This window comes from Diabrotica undecimpunctata, chromosome 2 (genome assembly GCF_040954645.1).
Source record: "Diabrotica undecimpunctata isolate CICGRU chromosome 2, icDiaUnde3, whole genome shotgun sequence".
NCBI classification, from domain to species: domain Eukaryota; kingdom Metazoa; phylum Arthropoda; class Insecta; order Coleoptera; family Chrysomelidae; genus Diabrotica; species Diabrotica undecimpunctata.
The window spans coordinates 100,091,338-100,116,756 of NC_092804.1; the positions used below are offsets into that span (position 1 = coordinate 100,091,338).

Consider the following 25,419-nt stretch of genomic DNA (forward strand, 5'->3'; position numbering starts at 1 on the left):
TTAGGTAAATTAAAATCTTCCGAATATATATTTTCGGACAGCAAATAAGAAATTTTCAGAAAAAGTTCTGTGAGTTTTTGATTATGTAATGTAAGTTATATTCTGCATTTGATTTGACTCATCTGATTGTTATTGGAGCAATCTTTGTTAATAACTGGTAGAAGCTGAATAACAAAGACAAGAAAAGAGTGAACATAACTCTGGTCTCTTCGGAACAATTTTTTTATAATTTTATCACAACACTATGTGAATTCTAAGTTGGTTTGTCCCTTTGTCTTGGAGCAGTAGTTTGAAAACATCTTTGAGTTCAAAATAGAGAAGGCGGAAAGCGCGGGTTCGTTCGGAAAAATTTTCTCATGAGTTTTTTGTGCATACAAGATATTATTTATCACTTCACATAATATAAAAACATTTTTAATTTTTATTTTACTGCATCTACAAAATATATATTAATACTTTGTATGTACAACTGGTGTTATCGGATAATTATGCCCTTCGAGCAACATTCATCTCTAGCGCCAGAGGCCCTCTGGCTGGATTATGTTGCCCTGTGGGCGTAATCATCTTAATAACACCCTTTGTGCATCAATAACTATTAAAACATTGTTTTTTAGTTGATAATGAAGCGCGTATAGCAGGGCAGGCGCTCACTTGTACAATGAGAATTTAAACCAACAAGAATTTGTGCGCTAGATCTTGTTTCTGTCTCTTATACAAGCTGCGGACCAAGCGCCCGTTCTGTCATAAGCGCTTTATTAGCGATTAAAAAAAAAGTTTTAAAATGAAATAGACCCAAAATATTTATCGGGGGATGACAGAACAAGGTTTGAACTTGAATTTTGGTCCGTGGTGAATTCAAAAATAATGTTTTGAGCTTTGAAAATAGTAATTTTGCGTTTTTCTCAGTTTTACATTGTTTAAGTATAACTCGAAAACGATCAAGTTTACAGGAAAACTACAACAGACTTATTTGGTTCGAAATGATACAAAAAATTTAAAAAAATTGTCCGGGCCGAATAAATGAATAGTTACACTTTATTTAAAAAAATTGTTTATAAAAATTTGAACAACTCTTTGCCTTAGCGACCTCTTTAACTTTATGTTGGAGTATCATATAAAACTGATTATTCAAAGCAATCTCATGGGAATATTTTTCGAAAAGAACCCGAGCTTTTCCCCTAGTCTAAAAACCCGAAAAAACAGTTTTTTATCGGCACTGCTGACTATTCCTTTGAGAACTACGTTGTAGTTCTCAAAGTAATGGAGAATTGGACATTTCGGATGCGCGCCACCCAGCGTGACATTTGAACATACAATATCTCACACATCCTTTGTTTTATTTAAGTTTAAAGATAGGAAGCGCTAAATTAAAAACTCTTTATAACCTATTTCTATTATTTCTATTTCTAACCTATTTCTATTTCTATAATTCATTGAATTATCAAGACTTAAGAAAGTGACAGTGGTTTTGACTGGTTTAATATATTATGTAAACAGATATTAGGTTTTAAAATTAAATTCTTAAATATTTTATTATTTCAAATGAGTCACCTTGTATAAGTTCTTCCTGACCAGTGTGCCTATTTTGATGCTACCGTCTATTGAAAAAGCCATTAACAGTAAAATTTGTGATGGAGTTTGATCTGGAAGTTGCACGTGATTTTAATTTAATGAAATATATGCTAATGATTTTTTTTCCCAGATACCCGGCGTAATTAACGTCTTACGAATGAAATCCAAATAAAAAAATCATAAAGAGATAGGCGACCTCACCTCTGATATCTTAACGCGGCTATTAGTGAGTATTTAGTGAAGTAAATGTCAAACTTGTCGTATTCGATGAATATAATTAAGTAGGTGGTAATAAATAGTACACAAAGTCGATATTATTATATACAAAATATTTTTCACTTTAAAACAATTTTTAAAATATATATTTTTTTGCTCTTTTAAAACATCTTAACAATTTATCCTTTATTTGAAAATATAAATCGTGTATACGAAGATATATTTGCATTATTCGAAATACTAAAGGTGCGACAATTTTAATCTTTGCGGAAGGTTATGCATCGAAGTAGTCATTTTCGACAAGTTTCACTCGGATGTAGAGAATTTTCATTACCGAAAGTAAATGTGGTTATAAAGTTAAGTAAATATGACTTCTTAATAAAACTTCTTCTTTAGGGGCCGTGTCCGTATTCAGACGTTGGCGATCCTCATGTTTACAATTTTTTGAAACCGTTCTCTATCGGCTGCTGCGCGAAATATTGCTTCTACTGTGGTACCACACCATTATCTAATATTACGCAGCATTAAGTTTCTTTTGAAAAATCTATCTCTTTCCCTCCACTTTTCCTTGTATTATAAGGCAAAGTAGATGGTATTAGGGTCCTCTAATTATATGGCCTAAGTATTCTGTTTTTCTTTTTTTTATGATGTTTGTGAGCAAGCGTTTTGCATTCATCATTTTAAGAACATTGGGAGAACTTCATTGGAAATGTGCGAAACCCTTCTACCAACTCTAATGCTCCTAATTTTTTAAGCGTTGTGGTTTTTAATGTCCATATCTCAGAACCATATAGTAGGATAGACCACGCATAACATTTCAGGACCTTCTTTCGAATATGTATCGACAGGTTTCTGTTTAATAAAACTGGTTTCCAAATCATAAAAGCCTTACGTGATATTTCGATACTGGTTATTATCTTTTCATCAGAGTCACAATTTATATTTAACAGGCTGCCGTGGTATTTAAAATGGTTTACCGCTAATGGTTTAAAGCCTGAACCAAAAACCACAACTGGTCAATATAATAAAAAGACGCAAGCTTAATAAAGAGACACAAGGCATACTTTGGTCACATTATGAGACACCGAAAAATATGAACTTTTACTTCTGATCATTCAGAAAAAGATCCATGGTAAACAAGGTCCTGGTAGTGTCACCTCGGGGGAACAAATAAGGGTCTAACCACCTTCTGTTATCTCCGGGTGCTCTGTAGAGGGCTTCGAATATCGCAGTCGAGAGCTCCTCTACCCAAGTCCATTTACTGGGTATGGACTTAATATTTATCTTCTGATGGCTTCTCTTGAAAAAGACAAGATATTTCTTACATGACAAAAATATAAGTCGAAATAAAACATCAGATTGTAGTTGAATAATATATCAGCCACAGAGTATAATTGGAACAGCAGGAAGCAGCGCCCCAAGACCACTAAGCTCTCGGAGAGCCCGCGAGGGACTGACCTGGCTGACCTGAAAATCGCCAATATTTATATGCGCTGTTCGAGCGATAAATAGGGATTTCCAGGTCAAGAGCCAATGGGAAAATTCGAGGCGGGGCGATGCGCATCGAAATGCGTACTAGTCCACAGACTATCGCATTCGATGACAGTAGAAGACGAACATCATGGCTAAAAAATCTAAGACAATTTTATGGAAAATCGACTACATCATTATTTTGAATTGCTGTCAATACAGTCACTGTAGCTAATATGGTAGCCAACATGTTATCGGCAAAACTGTAGATATTGGATCCACTTTGTAACTACAGAGCTTACACCACTTGATTTTTTCCTATGGGGTCACATAAAATCAAAAGTTTACATCGAAGGACCACAAAATTTGCAAGATTTAAAAAATATAATTAGATTGGAAATTCGAAAAACTCCAGAAATTATCCATATCGTTCAAGAAGATTGTCGTTCTCAGTTCAGCTACTTCTAACAGGCAGGTAGGAGGCAATATGAACATTTAATTTATGCCAAAAACAAATTTTAGTTAGTCAAATAAGCATGTTTCGTATTAGCTGTAACATGTATTTTTGTATTGAAACAGATTACATACATAATTCAAAATCTATCTATTAGATATTCATCTTTTTTTCATGTTTCTTTTTCTCTACATCTATTTCTATATTTCTCAAGCAATCTAAATCCAATGTCATCTGATCACCAAAGTGATGATATTTCATTCTAGCACTGTATTTCCATGGTCTGTGTCTAAACATTTCGTGCTCTAAGCATTTCATGCTTTCTTTGAAACCGTAGTATAAAACTCGATGTATCATTTACTTGAGTTTCTCTTTAACAATTATCGTAAACTTTTATATTTAGCATATTTTGTTAGGTAAGATTAGAGATCACAATCTTATTATGAAGTAAACTGTAAGAATCCAGACGAAAAAAAAGGCGAAAGCCTAGACTTGTAAAAAAAAGGGTTGCCATAGTTAATGGTAAATTTAAGGTTAGATATGGAAGAATTTAGCTGGTAAAGAGATCAAGTTAGAGAACTACAATATGGTTACCAAAATGATGTATTATTAAAGTAGATACATATATATATATATATATATATATATATATATATATATATATATATATATATATATATATATATATATATATATATATATATATATATATATATATATAAAGCGATAAACTTGAGAAAAGAACATGAACATTAATAAACTATAAGGAACAACAAAAATGGAAATACAATTACATCCTGTCCATCACAAGGGACCAATCAATTAACTTTGGCCGCGATTATAGAATGGTAGAAAGAGAACTCCAAATAAGGAACAACCTAATGTGAAAAAAATACAATAAAACAAGCATATTTTCAGCATTGACGTAATTAGTATATCCGCCTTTGGTTTTGTACATAGATTCCAGCGGTTCGTAGTTCCAGTAAGTATTACTGATTACAGTTCTATCACTCCTGGATTCATAATTTTTTATTGCCAACAATATAACATTTTTATCACTTAGAATAAGAACAAAATAATGTAGGTAGTTATGTTTTTGATTTGAATGTATTTTCTAATTCTTACTTGATCAACGTTCTTTATGTAAAATGAACAAACATTAATGTAAAAAAGAATAAGTTAATCTATTTTATCTTAGAACTTCCTGGTCGTTAAACACTTCAACTATTATTTCTTTTTGACAATTAACAGCAAAAACACGTCTCCCAATAGCTAGTAAATCTCTTTGATTTAATTGGCGTCATTATGTCGGCGATAAATTTTCCGGTTTTTTCTTTTCGTTTTAAAACTTTTATTGATTTTGATGGTTGGACATAAGCATTCAATTTAAATAAGAATGGTCGATAGATTAGATTTCAAGAAAGTGCATGTAGGTGTCTGCTTGTTTGAAGATTATTTCTCAATCGATATTGTTATATGCTGTCTAGATACAAGCTAAGTGTATATTACAATGAACGAGCATTTTCCATTCTTTACATTTTTTTGTTTGTCTTTTTTATTGCACTCTATAACTTTTTCCCCAATTTCCAATCGTGTTAATAATTAGACATTTTTAAATTTAAAATTTTAATTTTACGTCCTTACTAGTTAAAACTTGGGATAAACAAAAACAAAGAACGATTACATAGACATTATTGAAGAGAACGAATACAATGAAGGGAAATGGTTGAGAGCATGTTGTCAGAAATAGTAAATTCAGCAGTAGAAATATTAAAAAAGAAACAACATGGTGCAAATAAAAACGAAAGATTTAGAGGAATGTAAATATTTAGATTCACAAAAAAAAAACTTAATGTGACACAAAACTTGACAATGACAAAAACAGAATATTGGGAATATTCATTTGAAGATGGAGTAAAATGTTTTCGGCAATTCTTTTTGAGTTATTGCGATGCACGCCTGGTATGCAAAAAAATGTTTTGGCTTCCTAACAAACCTTCACTCGACATTACGGCGACACCACCATATGAATAAATACAAAGAACTTTCTTTCCCGTACTTCCTTCTGGGTCAGTAATTCAAAATCATACCATTTTAAATCTAAGAAGCAGAACGTAATTTATAAAAACCAATAGAAGGCTTCTTAAAAAACTGCAAACAAGTTACAGACTTACTAGGAGGGGAAAAGTCCACGCTTCCCAGTGTGGTCTGGTACATAAATTTATTACTCGACTACCTCAACAAAAAAAATTTAGAAATTAATGCTAACCAAAGCAATGGTGAGGATTCAATTTAAAAAACTCTTTTATAGCAGCAAGAAATAAAGTTATCAAATAGTACAATAAAGCAAATTGGGTGTACTGTATTTCTCTAGTAATCGATCCCCGCCACAAATTGAAAGCTTTCGATTTATAGAAATGGGGCCGTTCCTTGAAACGAGAAACAGACAAAACTCAGAAAATTATATAGAAAATTTGAAAAAAAAGAGCCTCAACCTAAAAGCAACAAGGAAGTTTGATCTTCTGGGGGCTCGAGTGGCGAGGAAAAAAATATCGGATGCTTATCTAGCAGAAGAACGAGAAGACAGAAACGTGGACATCTAATCTTGGTGGAAAGACAACCAGAATAAATTTCCTACTATGGCTCGTTAGGCCAGGGATAGTCTATCAATTCCAGCTACGTCCGTCCCAGTCTTCTAGAGAGCAGGCTTGACAATTAGGAAGCAAAGAAGCCTACTGATGGATTCAGTCATGGACAAAAGATAAAATATTTTTTCATTTAATTAAATAATACTTGTAGATTATATATATATATATATATATATATATATATATATATATATATATATTTATATATATATAATATATATATATATATATAAATATATATATATATATATATATATATATATATATATATATATATATATATATAGTAAGAAAAACGATTTTATATAAATATATGTATATATATAAATGACGATTTCTAAAATAAGTGGATATTGAAATAAGTACTTTTTGTTCAAGTGTGGCTTGTGACTATTATACATACAGTGTGTCTGTCAAATTAAGTCGGCATCAAATTTTTTTAGTTTTTAGTTTTATGAAAAAAGTTATTATATATAACGTTCTCCATAAAGTTCTAAAACCTTAAACACAATCATCAGATATATTAATTTTTTTCAGTCAGATTAAGTGTAACTTTAGTTTTAACAATATCGACAGTCTTTATTAAGAAAATTTGAGTCCAATTAAATACTACGGTTTATAACATCTAACAAACCGCAGGTTGTACATATCTTAAAGGAAAAAGATCATCATAAACGGTGTGAATTGTGTGTTAATAGAGGTGTCACTTCTTTTATTCTATAAATTCTAATTAGGGACAAATTCTAATTAGCGTTTGCTGTCAAAAATTTTATGGTTAGTGCATCCTAAAATTAAATATCGATCTATAGATGAATGGTAAAGTGATAGTAAAATAAAAACAATAAAAATAATAAAAATGTTATTAATTTTATAATTAAATAATATTACTCCAAAATTACTCAAGAAATTCCAACATTCCATTTAAAATAAGAAAGCTTACAGCGATTTTCAATCTAACCAAAATTAATAATTAATAAAAAAAATATTAAATTAGAAGGTGGAGCATCTTTTACCTCCCCATCCTGGTCTAAATTTTCAATAGTAATACCACTAGTGAGTCAATTTTCGCGATAAGTCTGTCGATTTACTTCTAAACGAAACTGAGTTGCTTGTCCTACGAGTCCGTAGGACGAGTGGTGTTTTCTTTAAGAAACTCAGTTGAGTTTAGAAATAAAAGACAGACTTATAAGCTAAATTAAATCACGAGTGGTATATTAGACTATTTCATGAACAAAGTGATAGGTCAAAAATTCAGTAGAATGAGAGGAAGGAATTTAGTTAGTCTTTCGTTGTTATTTTCTGCATCTAATTTGTAGTTGCGATCCACACAGAACATCATAAATTCTCTCCATATATAAGATTTAGATTTTCTTGTGTTACTCGGTATATTTTCTTCAATGTTTTGGTTTATAACTTCGTTTGAAGTAATACCGAAACGACTCATTTTGACGTATACAGCTACAATAATTTTTTTGGCAAACGTCAAACTTTGCTTTGCGATCGGTATCCATGGTTACGTCGTTGAAAACACGAAGCTGATAGACCAATCACAATTGAAAGACAGTTGGTGTTTTCGCGATAACACAAGCTGTCTTTGGTTTGTGATTGGTCAAATTATGTGAAAATTTTAAGATGAGTGAAATAGTCAGAAATATACGACAATAAAAATTTGAAAACTTCTAATTAAATTATTACGTGAATAAACCTATATCTGAGACAATTTAAATGGGAGAAACTCAAAACAAATAGAAATGTTTACACCACATTGTAAAAAAAATTGCCACTTGTAGAAACTGAAGTAATTATTAAATTTGTCTTATAATATAATTTTGATGTTTGATTGTTAAGAAAATTAGTAAAGACAAGATATGCTCAGAAAAAAATATAAATATTAAATTTGTCTATACCAGTTTTATAAAACTATATGTACTTATTTAGAAAATATAATTGAAGCTAGCTTTGCGGGACAGCAGGACACGAGACGGGACATTTGGAAAAGTGAGGAAGAAGACGGGCAAGAGCCTGTCCCGCCTGAAACCCTAAATGCATGCAGTTGAATTAGGGTGGGATGGATGGAACGGAAGGAAGCGAGTGGTGTATTATGTGACATGGAGATATGGACATGGAGGAAAAATTCTATAAAATTGCCATAAGATGAGCTATGATCTACGGAATGATGACGATGATGACGATGATGACGATGATTATGATGTTATATATATATATATATATATATATATATATATATATATATATATATATATATATATATATATATATATATATATATATAGATACTATTATTGTATATAAATAAAGGCAGAGAAGAAGAAGAAGAAAATCTATTTATTGTATACTTAAAATTTGTCATTTTGTAATACGTTATAGTAGTTAAAAAATATTTGTTTCTTGCATTTAAAATGTAAAATACCTATTTGTATGTCTATTGTTAACATAAATATTGTTTTTACCCAGTATAATGTTGTCTTTGTTAACATATTTGTAATCTAATCGATTATTTTCATGGAATTGTTTATTGGTTTTAAAGTGCATTTAAGAACAATTTGTGTTTGAACGTAAGATTAACGAAAAAGGTTGTTCGAAAAAGTCGGGAATTTGTAGTTCCTAGAAAATGTTAAAGTACTTACGACTTAGAAATTTAAAGACGTTGAAATGAAGAAAGAGTCATATTTGTTTTGACCAATGAAAAGGAAGGAAAGTTATTGATGGAAGGGGGTGTTAAGCCAAGAGAGTTTTTGGAATAAAAGAAAACGGAGTGAGTGTAGACTGTACACTCACTACACTGTAGAGACAGTGTAGAGAGTTGATTCCCGCTAGCTGAAAGGAGCAGTTTGTGTTAAAAAAAAGTGTCGATCTTCGTTAACCATAAGACTTGTTATCATCCATAAAAGTAAAAAGTACAAAGTAATATTTTTTGAAAAGTTAAAATTAAATTCAGCAATAAGTGATAGCAGTTTTAAGTACTCGTATAATAGTATCCGACATCGTAAATAAAAATTGTTCCAAGGTATTCAGATATATCTCTATATTTCTTTCTAACAATATTCTCTGTTGCGAGGATTTCTGTTTCATCGACCCATAAAGACTCCAGTGTATTTTGACAGGAACTTTTACATAAACAATTTCGTAATATTTTTAAATTATTTCTTGCAACCATAATTCATTATTGTATCTATACTGGGTAACTTTCTATTTTAAAATAACTTGCGGTATTTTTTTTATACGCCTTTTTATATTTAAATACTTACTATTTTCATAGATTGTTTGGTTTTTGCAATTTATGCTGTCATTAAAATTTGTGTTTATTTCTTTGGTAGAAACATTTTGTTTTAATATACGGTTATATTTTATTTTTGAATTTTATTTACCGATGAGCTTCTTCTGAGTATCGGTATTGCATTTCTGTGATTGAATGACATAAAACCCTGAGATTATTTACCAATTTGAACTAGCCAAAAAAAAATGTTTCATTAATTATTAATTCAAAATAAATATAAGTATAATTTTTTATAAACAAATAGGTACATAAAGAAAGAAGTAGAAACAAAACAATATTATATATATATATATATATATATATATATATATATATATATATATATATATATATATATATATATATATAATGATGTTGCTGACTAATCAGGCGTTATAACGGTATGTCACTCACTAAAATCGAATTAAATGATGTATATATCAGAAAAAATCTTTGTGTTTCTTAGAAATTTTTGATGTGTTTATTTAGTGTGGTCTTAGGTATAACCGTAAAATTACTACAAAATAGCGTAAATAAACCAATAAAATGTTTATCTCCGACCATACGCCATTCCTGCAATTTCTATTCATAGTCTTTAAACATGTTTAAAACAATATAAACAAATAAAAATGTCCACCAATGAATTTCATTTTTTTAATTGTACTCGTTATTTATTCGATTTAATTGCATGTGTACGTCTTGGGAAACAAATTCTCTATGGGGCTTATTTCTTTTCAAAATTTAATCCCCAGCATCGGTATCAGATATCTTAATAGGATATTTTTCGCACTGATTATCCGGAGCTTCATTATATTTAATGAATATATCAATAACACAGTCGCGGTAAATCCGTAAAAATGTTGGTGAATTAATATTTCCACTTATGAGATATTCTTATAATACCAAGTGATACTTAAAATTCTGCTTGTTAATCAAATGTTGACTTTGGCCGATAATAAAGTTATTTATTTAATTGTAGTATGTCATATACGATAAGAACAATATAGCTACATTAAAAAAATGATTTTTCCACATTATACTCTACTAACTTGCTCTAATAATGACATAATCAGGACAACTACCACAAGTGGTTTCATTTTATCGAATCAAATTATTTTTTTACGAAATCTTAGTTGTTCAGAAATTTGCCTAAAACAAGCTAGCTAATAAAAATTTGACAGCAAAACTGGATCCTTTAATCTAGTTTAATTTGGTGAGTCTAAATTTCTATAAAATAAAATTCTTTCAAACGTTTAAGTATAAAAATAGGTGTTTATCATGAGAAAGTTAAACCTTCGAAAGGACAATTTCACTTATATTGTAAGCCAGGAACCATTTTGAAACTTAAAAATTATTATTTTAGCTCAAAAGCCTTAAATTACTCATTTCAGTGATATGAACTTGGTGCAATGCATGCAATGCAGTGCATGATGAAAACTGACGCACGTGTCCATATTGTAAGATAATGGTTAAAAACAATCAATTAAAATTCACTTGCATTCATCACGTAAAAAATACTAGGGCATTTTGACGTAAATGTGGTATAATCATAGACACATAATACAAAATTCTCACATCGTTGCAATACCAGACCGTTCCCCCAGTGCTAGGGAGACAACTGAAGCAAAGCATCTCTTTCTAATGGGCCGGGTTTATCGACCACGTGACCTTTTTATTGGTCACTTAGGTCACGTAGTCTATAAACCTGACAAATTAGAAAGAGATGTAGGGACTACCTCTCGTCAATTTTCTCTGTCGCACTGTATTGCAGCAATCAGTCTATTTTTATTTGTATTACATGTCTATAGTTTTAAATATATATGTCTTACAATTTTAAATAAGCAGCGAACATCAGTTCTACCGTATCTATGATAAAAAATGCTAATGTTCCATTTTCATTACCTTTTACTTGCGATTCTCCTCGATTTAGCTTGCCATGAAATTTGGGTAAATTTTTTCGGGCAATTATGCACGCCCGAAGCAGGAAACATAATGGTATCCATAAGATGAACTGTTGTAAAAAATCTGTCGAAGCAAATTACAAAATTTTCATTAGAAATTGTTGAAAATAACTGATTTACAACACATTATCCCAAAGTAAATGCCATCTTATTATCATTTTTGCCTGCATACACATTTATATCGTAAACAGCCAGTTTCCGAATCGCATCTTCTCCATAACTTTATGTCCTGTTTTATGGGTTTGAGGGGCATATACTGTTTCAATGTAGATCGCCCTTTGAATTTTGCCATAAACTCATCAATTGCTTGATAGGTAGAATCACTTCTAGCTCTCATAAAACTTGTCTTCAAGCAGGAAATAACATCATCTATATAATGAGTTTTATTTGCTGTGGCAGGTTTATTGGGTTCGGCAAAATACAATTTTGATAATAGTAGTTGGCACCTATCCCTTGATATTGCACTACGAATATAATGGTTTCCAAGTGTTTTATTATTAGACCAGTACATTGCGAAAAGAGGAACTCTATTATAATGCATAACTAACGTAACACCAGTAAGTAGCATCATTTCTTTTTGGCACGTTTTGACAAAAGTTTTCTTCGTTTTCTCTTCTAAAATTTCAAGCCTACGGTTTGTACACTGTGCCATATACATAAACAAACTTCAAGGAAATACTTTTAGAAAACAGTCTAATGCAGAACTGCCTCGATTCAATTGATCTGTAATAACTGGGGCTGTTCTGGCTGGTAGATCATATCTCGGAATAAAATTTTCTGCTTTGACATCAGTCCAAACAGCGGAAAAATCTGTACTAGTTGGCGGCACAGGTTGCATAACCTCGTCTGCATCTTGGATATCTTCATCATCGTCAGAGGATTCCTGATCGGAAATTTGAGCTGCGTTCTCAGTTTCATTACCTATATTCACTTCCCTATCAAGTGAACTTGCCTCACTTAGTTCACTTGATGACAAAATGAAGTCCTTATCCACCATACTATCATCACTACTATAGTCTATACTTTCAATTTCATCAATGTTATTAGCATAGTAATCAAGTTCATCTTCGGTAAGTTTATGTTTCTTTCGATCCATGCTAAAAAAGGAAGTTGTTTATACCTGTCAGGATAATATTTACCAGTAAAAACACCTGTTGGGATATATAATCCCATTCAAGATTTACTGCCCATTACGATAAATTTCGTACTGAGTAGCAAAATGAAATTATGTACTCACCTATCTTAATCTTTTGTAATTAACAATCAGCAACCAAAATTGTCCTTACGCCAACAGAAATATGTTATCAACACAGTTTTATATGATCGTACTCACAATCTGTTAACATTACACTAAATTTTAGGTTAAAATTTGATGCTGACGGTGGATACTCGATTTCACGTTATAAGAAATGCCATAGTTTACTGAAATATCCCGTCCCAATGCAGTTGTAAGCCAGTTTAAAACATTCAGAATTTTTCAAACATGTGTTGGGATATATATATATATATATCCCGACAGGAGTGAAAGGGTTAAATTTCGATTTACTTATGCAGTTCATGTTTACACGATTTTTTGTATACTGGTAGATAAACTTGTTATATGTATCAATAAATGTGATATTTGGGATAGGATAACTACATTTCTAAAGTAATGCGTCTGTGAATGACCACATTTATTCTTGGTAAAGCACTATATAAACAAAAACAGCGTTATAGTATCCTTACTCATCAGACGAATTTTTGATTAAAGATCGTGGCATATTATCATGCACGTTGCGTTTCAGCCCGTAGCGTTTAGTTTCCGAAAAATATAATTTAAATGGTTTTAAATATTAACAATTCACAGAACGGATCGTATAAGACACCTTACGTTTCCGTTCAGTATATTCGAACATAATATTTTACGGATGCCGACCGCTACGGAACGAGTCGAAACCTGTTGCTACGGATAATGTGAATTAGGAGTCCGTCGTTTTCCCCTCGTTGTATTTAGGTATTTGTTTGATTTTGATACAGGGAATTAAAAAAAAATAATTTTCGAGGCTATTTTGTCATTTATGCTTGTGTTTTTATTGCTTTGTGACAATTAAACACGGCAGTGATAAACAATTAGGACTTTTGCACATAAGTGATACCTCTTTTTTTTTAATACTCTTTGGTTTAATATTTACAGTTTAATAGTACCTACAAGTTAAAATAGATTTCGAAAAATTAATTGAACTCGTACGCGGTAAAGAAATTTTATATAAATACAATGATAAATGCTATTATGATGCAAATAAAAAAGAAAATATTTGGAAAAGCGAGAACACATCTTTACCGCACCAAACTGAAACGTTCTATGTATGAAAATGTGAACGGACAGTTTGATTGCTGGACTGGAAACGCTATCTGCTGGAAACTATCCGTGCATGATAATATGCCGCGACCTTAACAAGTCCTGTTTATCGTAAATTTTTTTTTGCTAGAGTAAACCACACCCTTCCACAACACACGACATCACAATACACTACACCACACTAAACCAAACTTAACGAAACCTTACCAAATTTAACCAAAACCGCATGAAACTTAACCAAACTACACTAAAATTAATAAACCCATAGACATATTACAAATATACTGAGCGCTGCAATATAGTTGAGTTCCCCCAGTGCGATAGAGAAAATTGACACAAAGGAGTCCCTGCATCTCTTTCTAATTTGCCAGGTCTATCAACCAGGTGACCTAAATGACCAATGAGAAGGTCACGTGGTCAATTAACCCGACATATTAAAACAAGATGCAGGGACTGCTTTGCGTCACTTTTCTCTGTTAGCACTAGGGCAACGCTACTGTATTGCAGCAATCAGTCTTTTTGTATTATATGTCTGTCATTAAACTACACCCAAATTAACCAAATCACACCAAACTTAATAAAAGCACACCAAATTTAACCAAACCGCACCAGACTTAACCAACCACACCAAACCTAACCAACCCAGACCAAAATTAACCAACTCACACCAAACTTACTCAACCCACTCTACAATACACAGACGCACCACACACACACACAAACGCACCAAGCCCCACCAAATCACAACAAACTTAACCACACACATAGGCACGTAAAAATGAGGCTATAAAAATGACAAGTTGAGTATAGATTATTGGAACTAAAACAAGCAGGAATAGAACAGTAGAGAAAAAAACCTAAATAAGGATAACCACAGATAGTTTTCCTAAGTGTAAGATAATTGGTATTTAAATGATTCTTGAATTATTTCAGTAAACCTTTTATAAGCCTTTTCTGTAACTAACGGTAAATAATGAATAGAAGAATACTTCACATACCTGACGCATATAAATCAAAGCAAATAGTGTAATAATAAGTACATATGCTAGCCCTGTAGGGCATTTGCTTGACTATCAAAAGGTGTATGAATAAAAAACAATCTGACAGGTATTTATATATGAAGTACGTTGAAAAAAACGGTCGATAATAAGCATTGTAAAACCAATTTCTATTTCATCCATAACATAATGGATCATGTATTTTTTTCTTTCAATATTTTTGACATATCTTTTCCATTATAGAAGTGTATGCATGTCGGCACTGACGCCTATAATTATAATTTTATTACTTCAACAGTATTGGTAGCAGTGTCGTGTCAAATATTGGGGTAATAGGATATGTTTAATTTCTTTTAAAAGAACAGATGGAAGTCTTTTTGAAGAAAACCAAATTTTTTTTAAAGGTTTTTAGTGTTACAAGCAACAGTGAGTTGGCTTTTCCTTTATTCTTTTCAATAAATTCTTTCCGTGGAAAATTTTGTAGATCACACGGAAAATGCTAAAATATTTAATTAACCAGTATTAAAATTTTTCTTTTTCATCTACTACATCTGCATATATAAAAAAACTGCCAGTAATTTTTGTTGGCATATTTGGAATATATTTAATTTTTTCGGTTACCCATCCATTGGCACAGCTTAGACGTAAAATTAACAATTATGCCGTGACAGCATACATTATAATTAATTTCCAAGTATTTCTTGCTGTTAGACTAGTATGTTTGGATGGATTATTTGCTTGTATAACAGTCATGTTGTTCTAATATAAATAATAATTAAAATTGATATTACGACGATTTTTCTCCACAACTTACTATTTCTATTGTTGAGTGTAATTTCGTTTTTTATTAATGTCAAATTTCCGACGGCAAACGTGTTTTTATCTTATAGTGTGACATGTGCGCCCTCTATATGCGTCTAAGTAGATATTATTTGTTTTCTTTGGTACCCTTTTCTTGATATTCCTGTTTGAAAAGGCATGTTCTTTTCTATATTAACTTTTCTATGACAGCACTTTGATTCCCTTAAAAAGAAAAGCGAAGTGAATAAGAACTGACGAAAGCTGGCAATACGCTCAAAGCAGGAAAAGCGCCTGAATCTGATAATGTAGCACCGGAATAATAAAAATCATCATCGAGGAGAAAGCGCAATGGGCATAGGATATTATAAACAACCAGCTAAGACAGCAAGAGTTCCCAGGAGATGTGAAAACGGCAAATCTCATACTTATCCCCAAACCGGGAAATGAATTAGAGCAGCCTGGGGCGCAGAGACCTACATGCCTACTGGAAAGAGAGATAATGGAGTAAGGCGGCATATCCTACCGCAAGTAAGGTTTCAAGAGAGGAAAATCGACGCCATGAGCAGGATCAAAAGGGAGATATCCATACTTAGGAGCAGGTGGATGGCGGCTTCATTTTTCGATGAAAGAAGAAATTCTTTAAATAGTGCTAGCTGGAAAATTATCGTCAGACTACTGTGCGACTTGGGATATCTCCCTATTCGCAGAACTTGGCAGGTCCACATGGGCATTGGTGTACAAGTAATAGCGTATGCGGATGTCCTGGTGGTGTTGATGGAGCACAACGAAAACAAGTCAATTATGCATAGAGCGAACCGAGCCCTCAGCAAAGTGAAGACGTGGATTGGAAGCAGGGACATCATAATGGCGGCCGAGAAGAGTGCAGCTATGATCCTTTAAGGTTCCGAGGGCCAGAGTCCATACAGTTTTTGCACTAGAGGGAAAAAGGATCTTACCTGCCAAAAAAGTAAAGTACTTGGGGGTAATCCTAGATACGAGGCAAACCTTTGGTGAGCACGTGAAGTACGTCGTTTGCAAGGAAGAGGAGAAATTTTTGGCGCTAACATTGCTCAATGTGGAAGGACCAGGAAAGAAAAGCACTGCTAAGAGTAGCACGTACATACAGAACAACAGTGAAGGAAAAGGCAGAAACCTACGGTTTGAGAGGATGAGCAGGAGAAAATAGTAGCTAGAAATAACAGCATAACGGAGTGGCTGAAAGAATAAACAAACGACTATAGGGCGGCTTGGATGAGGGTATTAATTCCAAATATTGCAGACTGGATAAAATGCGGCGACAGAAACACTATCTACTTTTTCACATGTGGAGTGTCTGATACGGCCGAGTATTGTGTATTCGAGTGCAGAATTTTTAAAGGCGATAGAAATGAATTACACGGGAATGAATTACATAGAAAGGGCAATACTGGAACCAGAGACTCAAATCGTTAGAAAGAAGGAAATACTAGAGAGGAATCTGCGGAAAAGGAAAGAGAGAGACAGAAAAGACGAGCCATTCATGTAATCCACCGGTCTGGTGAGGACCTACCACATGAGTAGTCCGGTTGAGTGGGTGGAATTCAGTTGGTAGGCAGAAAGCTATGGTTGCATCTGTGAGCACTACTCCTCTGGGAGGATCTCGTGCGGATGGAACCTTTCACCCTAAATTCAATAAACGCCAGGGCATCATTTACGGGACACGGCCTGGTACGGTCTTTAGAAGATTTACAACAACCTTCTGATAAAAAAACTTTATTTTTGTTTTATTATTATCAATCAACATATCTTATGTTGATTATTTTTTTGCTTTTTCAGTAGATTCTTTTAACCAATAACTTTCTTTGAGCTTACCATTTTTTTTTAAATTCGCTAGAAACATTAGAAAGTCTCGTACCCACTATGACCTTTTAGTATATTGCGTTTTATCAGTTCTATCTATTTATCTGCCAACCAATATCTTTGAAATTTTTATATAAGGAATTTATATAAATACATTTATTTTTACAGATCATTTGGTTTGAGATTTTTTCTTAATACAAATCATGTTGGGAAATTATCGTTACGCCACTGTCTTTCAACAACATTGAGATCATTAGTGTGGAATGATAACGCACTTTTTTGGCCTTTTGTATTTTTAAAAACGTATTATAATTTTCTAGCGTCCACAGGTCAAATAATATAGATATATGTGTATATGCATATGGTCACTAATTATCGCTTACGACATATACCAAACCACATGCTTCTCTTCCTCACAATTCTTTATATAACTGTAAATTTTGTAAACTATGGATGGTTTTTTCTTTATATTGGTCTCTCTACCCATCGGTATTGATTTTCAAAAATTGAGTACGCTAATATGAATTGTTAATTTACATGTTCAAAACTTCATTAACAATATTAATGAAAAACCGTTATATTTAATGTTTTAATTTCAGCTAGAACATTTTTAAATTTGAGAATGATTTCCAAAGTACAGATCTAACGTCTGGAATCTGATTCTCATATGTTTTAGACACATAACATAATATGTATTCTTTCTGCGGTAAATGATTTCCTGCCTTAAAAAAGGTACAAGAACAAAGACTGCATTTGTTGGTCACGTCAAAAGTAGAAATGAGAATTATGTGAGACAAAGGATAGAGCTGTTACAACTGGAAGGAAAGGGAGGTAGAGGAAAACCAAGGAGAAGTCGGAAGGACTGTGTGACAGAGGATTTGAGAGAGAAAGGTTGAAATGAAGAAGGCACGATAAACCGAATTGAGTGGCGAAGAAGTGTAAGCGATCCCTTAACGAAACTTAATCGAAACTTAACAAAAGAAAACCTTACACATTAATTTTATTAGATGTTTCGTTTTCAAACTTTGTGCCTCTGCAATATTGTTCTCAGCATACGGTTAACTTTCAATTTTTTAACTTGGGAAGTTAGCAAACTAAAAAAGTTCATTTAAAAGCTTAACCCCAACCGAAATCTGCGCAAAGCTAAATTCCACACTTGAAATCTACTTCGTTTTTAATGTGTGGTTGAATGAGCTTAAATATTAAATTCCATATTGAACAAACTGCTACTGTTTCGTATATTTTTGAAAATTCCCAACGATTCTAATTTAGTAAAAGTGTGTCACATAGAAGATATGGTGGGTATCTCAATGATCTCTGGACATACTTTTAACTGAAGAATTTAAACTAAAATATTTACGCGTACCGGACCAAAAACTAAATCAGTTGTTTTTTTTTCTTTTTTTTTTGGCACGTTTTTGCCCCAATCCGAAAGATTTTTTACCGTTTCTAATCATCAATGAAACCTAGTTCCACCATTTTACCTACGAAACAAGTCCAAGGAAGAAACTTAAAGGTTTTCTGTCACCAAATAAGACCAAAACTGTATTGTCAGCAGAAAAGGTATTGGCAACTACTTTTGGAATGCTTATAATTTTCTTGATGGACTACTTACAAAAGAAAATAGTGAAGGGCAAGTATTATGCCATGTTAAGGGCAAGTATTATGCCATTTATTAGTTAAAATTTTGCCGGCAAGTTAACGTATCTGACTAAAAGACTGAGAGTGCACTCTTTGGTAACACTCAGTTTCTTATGTCATAATTGTACAGAATTTGTTTCAAATCAGTTATTCTTACCCAGGGATGAGCCACAATAGACCTCTTAGGTCGAAATTCCTCTGGTCATATTAAGATTTAGGACGACATAATAAGCTATGGAAACATCTTTCGGGACGGCAATAAGAACGTTTTAGGCTCAGATGGTCAAGTCGAATTTTGTCTTTTTTCTTACTGCATAATTTGACATAAAATCGTTGAAATTTTGTCGGCAGTCTGCGTGTTAATATTGTTGAAGGGTGCCTACTCTTGCAGTATTGTTTGAGCCGGCATATATTGCAAGACCATTTATTTGGGCAACTTTTGGTTATCCTTTTGGCATTTATAATCCGATTTATTTTCTTTTTAATTTCATGCGAACCTTTTCATTGCCTTTGACGTTTAGGAGAAAGGCATCGACGTAGTTGTGCAATATATAGCCATACAAGATCTACTTCGAAGCTTACATTCGTAGATCGAAAATTATATTAACTTTTCATCGTAAGGCAGGCTATCTGAATATGTTTTCGGAATATAGTTTCACCGTATTCTTCGCCGGGAATGTTTTCTGCAGATTTACAGCTAAACTCAATAACGATTGATAAACGAACCATCGTCGCACAACCTGGTATGTGGATAGCAGTAGTTTCGTTGACAGCCGATCAGTAGGTCATATTCAGAAATAAGTAAATGTACTTGTCCAAACTCTTTGATATTGAGATATAACTTTGGAAAACTTTCTGACCATTGTTCGATACATCCTCTCTATCACTTCATCTTATTAAAAGTCGTTCTGGTCTCATTAGCACTAATTAAGCGACACACGTTTTGAAAACAGCCCATACAAAATTTCGCCTTTGGTGTAAATTGATTTCTAACTGAACAGGAAAATAGTTAAAAAATTCTTTAACCAGTATATCTGGAACTTCAGAAACCTCCTGATCTGGGATTGCATACACATCTTTCAATTTTGAAAAATATATCATACTAAGCCATGCAATTGTTACTGGCATTGCCAGTTGTACACAATTCACATTTTCGGCACCATGGTTTTACATTATCTGTGCATTTCACCCAATATAACTTTTTGTAAACTCGAATTCAAACCTTTTTTAAAATTTTCTTAGTGCCAAAGTACCCACCTAATGTGCCGTCAGGTAATTGACCCAATATTTCTGCCCCGTGCTGTAACCAGCTGTAGCTTAGATTCCGTACCATGTCGTTCTCAAAGGATCTGTAGTAGATCATTTTTCAGTACAAAGCATTGCCATTACCTATAATGCTTTAAATTCTGGATGTCCTCTAACTATTGAGGTTGCCACTACTCATTTGTGATGGTGGTTCATCGGACGAGGCAAAATCGTTTTTCTTATGAACAGTGGCTACAATGCGCGCTAGATGATCTTCTTGACAGGGCATCGGTATTTAAATAGATTTTCCTACCCTGTGTTATTTGGTATAATCGTATTCTTGATATCACTCTGGCCATCCTGCTATATATTTTGGACCTTCTGAATTACGGAACTGTAGAAGCCACTTCAGAGCTGCATGTCAATTCTAAAAAGGGACTTTGGTCCATACAAATATTTGTGAATATGTTCACAAGCCTTTACCACATCTAGACGTTTCTTCTTATAACATAGTATTTTCTTTCTGGCTTTGTCAAAAATTTGCTGAAGTAAACAATTATTTTTTTCTTGTCCATATTGAATCCGAGATATCTGTATTTCTAACTCCTTTGTCCATTCTACTAGAAACATTTTAAATTTCTCTAAAAACTAACACACTAAACGATTGTTCATAAATGTTTTACAGTGCCGAAAACACCCCAAAAGTCTCTTAACCCTGTATTGCCACTTGTAACTCTTAAGTTACATATTGAATAAGAGTCATAAAATACTTTCTAAACCTGATATTTCCTTAAACGTCCGATGTTTCTATAAGGTTACAGACAGCTGTCTACCACAGAACATTCCAATCATGCACAAGGTCATATTTTGTGCGTGGGTTCTAGCAATTGTCATGTGTTGTCGTTCGTAGTGTTGCAGCGTTGTAATAGGTTACTTTTATCACAATTTAAAGTACTTTCTATACTAGCTGACGAAATAAAAAAAGAAAAGTAAAAGTAAGTACATTCTGACTCTTATTGTAGCAAATATATGCTCTGATAATAAAATATTAGGTATTTTGTGAGTAAAAAATGTTGTGTAACTTTAAAGTTACAATGGTCCATAATGTATAACATAATTTTTTTTGCAGGTGTTAACAAAAATAAAACCTATTTGTGTAAAATCATTTTATGACAAGAAAGAACTAAACAATGTTCAAATTAGAGACATTTGTGGATATGACTCTAAAGATTTCATTCTATAGGTGAGAATCAGGAAGATGATAATGAAAAAGAGGATGACAATGACGACGAAAATGATGTGCCCAATCATCAGAATATCACATGGAAACGAATTACTAGTCGTTCTGCACATCCAATTTAACATTGGAAAAGCAGTTTACCGTCAGGACCTGAAAACCCGTATACTCCAATCAAGTATTTTAGAACGCCGATAGATGACAATATTTTGGACAATATCGTTTTTTCAAACAAATCTGTATTCTACCCAAAAGAACTTGAAAAATCTTTAAATGTGGACAAGAACGAAATAGAACAGTTTTTCGTATATGTTTGTTTTTGTCGGTGTATGGTTTACACTGTGTATGGTTTAAATAAAAAACAATATCCACTTTAATGACAATAGTTAGATAATTCCGGAGAAAAGTTATACAAAATCAAACCGCTTTTAGAACCAGTTATTCGTTTCAAAGGAAAACATAGTCTAAGAATGTATATAAAAAACAAACCAAAGAAGTGGAGCTATAAAGCGTTTCTCCTATGCGATACCAACGGAATTGTATATAATTTTGAACTGTATACTGGTAAAGAAAAGCATCCAGAATATTTACCAAATGTTGAAGTCAGCGGAAATGTAGTTCTTCGATTGGCCACAATAATTCCAAGAAATGCTTACCATAAGATACATTTTGATAACTGGTTAACAAGTATGCAATTGCAAATTGAACTAGACAAGTTGAGTATTCCCTCTGTAAGTACGGTGCGTCTTAACAGATTGAAAGGATGTAATTTCTCTACCGACAAAGATATGAAAACGAAAGGAAGGGGGAGTTTCGAAGAACTTGTCTACAAGAAAGAAGGAATAACCCTTAAAGCAGTCAAATGGTACGACATCAACCCGGTGCATTTACTGAGTTCGTTTGTAGGCACGTATCCTACAAATCAAGTTCAAGGATGGGACAAAGCAAAGAAAGAAACCATTCTTGTCGAATGTCCTAACATTGTAACTTTTTACAATAAATGTATGGGCGGAGTGGACATAATGTACTCGTTGATGGCTTTATATAGAACTAGGATTCGTTCTAAAAAGTGGTACCTCCGCATTGTGTTCCATATATTTGATTTAGCAGTTGTGAATGCTTGGTTACTTTATAGAAGATACACCCAGTTACTTGGTATAAGAAAAAACGATGAACTAAGTGTTCTAGATTTTAAAGCATCTATTACCGCTTGTCTTTGTCAAGAGGGTAAAGAAAAGCTCAAGAACAGGGGAAGGCCCAGTCTATTTATAATATAACAAGAAATAGAGCAGAAAAGGACAAGAGGACCTATCGCTTTTCCACAGGAGAAAAACATACGGAAAGACGGAATAGGCCATTGGCCTAAATTTTCAGAAAAGCGCGGTCGTTGCAAGAAACCGGGATGCCTAGACGTGCCAAAAGTAATATGTGAAAAATGTAATATAAATTTGTGTTTTACGCCTAATTCTAATTCCTTTGTGGATTTTCATAAAAATTAACTTTTTTTCCCATTGTAACTTGAGAGTCACAAACCCTATTAAAACAAAGGAAATACAGAATTAAAAAAAACTTAAAAAATGTTTGAATTTGATGCTATTCTGGAAGTATATAACAGTAGAAATTTTTTTTGCAGTTAAGAAAATTGGGCAGTACAGGGTTAAACTTCTGCCACACTTTATTTTTAGTTTATAATATTACCTTAAAAAATAAATTAAAAGGCACGGTCCATTTTATATCCACTATTCATTTACTTTTAGTTATTTATACAATAGCTTCTCAAACCTAAAATACTAACTCTCTAATAATTTAAACCCACTTTTTATAGCACTTACGTTTGCTGGCTGAAGTTCCAATAGTCTGTGGGCTCGGTACAATATTTTTATCTAATTCTTATGTAATTGCTCTATAAATAGGTATTTGGGGGGTTGGAGTAATCGACCTACAAAGGAGACATTCCTTTACCATAATAATACTGATGATTATATTTACAGTGTGTGTAATTCTATAAATTGTTATTTACTTAGCAGTATTAATTTCCTTGAATAATTTTTTGCTTTGTTACAGGCTTATGAATTATCAACATTGACTGGAACACAAGTGATGTTGCTTGTGGCATCGGAAACCGGTCACGTGTACACTTTTGCTACTAGAAAATTACAACCAATGATCACAAGTGAAGCAGGCAAGTATTTAAAATTAGGTACTTTTATTTTACCACAATACAATATTTTTGAATTTTTTTTTTGCAGAGAATATTTTTTTCCAAAAACTGATCTGTATTACAAAACTGTGGATTACTTACTCTTCGTATATAAAACTCTTATTTATCAGTTCATTAAATCATATCTTTTAATTTTATTAGAGCTCTTCACTTCAAATTGTTGTAACAAAATAATTGTGTTAAAAAAAATAATAATAATAAGTACCATTGAGAACTTCAGGATCAGCATTCAGTATTTAAGAGTAACGTCAAACTAGTGTAAATGTTGAATGACATGAAATGATTATTGTCTTCGTTTTTAGTATAAGTTAGGTTATAAGTTCTGATATTTCTTTGATATCTGGTACGTGTCTTATCAGCCCTAGTCCAAAATTGGTGTAATCCTTATTTTTGTTGTAATATAAAGGGTTACCATATTTTAAAATAATGCGATTTTTAACCTTTTAGTTAGTTTTTGCTAAATCAGGTTATTCCATGTAATTAAATTTAATTCTTAAAACCTCTTCATCTTTTGGTATTTATAAATTGTCATGTCTTGTATGTGCCAATGATTAATTTTACTGCTTCATTATGAACAAATGTAATTGAGCTTGCAATTATACTGAGTTTAAAATAATTTTTTTGGAACCTTCTGAAATTATGGAATTGGGAGTATTGAAATTCAATTAACTTATGTTGAATAATACTACAAAAGCAAAAACCTAAAAACAGGACAATTAATTAAAGTAACTACTCTATTCTTTACTTTCGAAATATTCTCATTTCGGAAACCTAACGAGGGAACTAGATGATATTCTTCCAATAATATATTCATTTCCGTACATAGTATAACAACCAGATTCATAAACAAGTACCGTTAAATGTGCGTTAAACTTATATTCAATGGGACAGAATTAAGACTTATATAATACACATGTGGTGTGATTAAAGTCATCAATGGCACAAATACATATACGGAGTGTTCCAACGAAAATTTGACCCCCCCACTAGCAACTCAAAAACCAAGAGAAATTTAAAAAACACGTCGATTTGTATTGGGCGGGGGACAAAATTTCATACAAAACTCATGCCCTCAAATGTAACCCCCTACTACTCCGCATCAATCTCCAATTTTTTTTTAAATAGCAAGTGTGGTCGAGTGGCACATCATTTGAACGATACTTTGTTCTCTACACAACACTCTAATTCACGGAATAACTCTGAAGATAATTTTGGATTTAACTAATTTATTGGTTGAACATCAGTAATAACAAAAAAAACAAAACATTTCCTTAAATTAACCAATCTTCGAAATGACCTCCTTACAATAATACAGTCTATTTTCAAAGCCTCTTCGTACATTTGCAAATAACTCCGGTGTCAATGATCGGAGTTCTGTCACAATTCTTTGTCGCAGCTCTATAAGATCTGCAGGCGGAGTGGCGTATATTTTTGATTTTAGGTATACCTACAAAAAAAATCCAAAGGTGAAAGATCCGGCGATCTCTCCATATTGCAGATC

At 32.6% G+C, this 25,419-nt stretch overlaps 1 protein-coding gene across 2 annotated transcripts in view; it reads left to right on the forward strand.

Annotated features, from left to right (window-relative positions):
- Positions 1 to 25,419, forward strand: part of bs (serum response factor blistered) — a 396,649-nt gene that overhangs the window by 97,726 nt on the left and 273,504 nt on the right. For both annotated transcript variants that reach the window (XM_072523254.1, XM_072523253.1), the window contains exon 2: positions 23,762 to 23,879. In XM_072523254.1, coding sequence (XP_072379355.1) covers positions 23,762 to 23,879 — 118 coding nt within the window. The remainder of the gene's footprint in view (positions 1 to 23,761; positions 23,880 to 25,419) is intronic.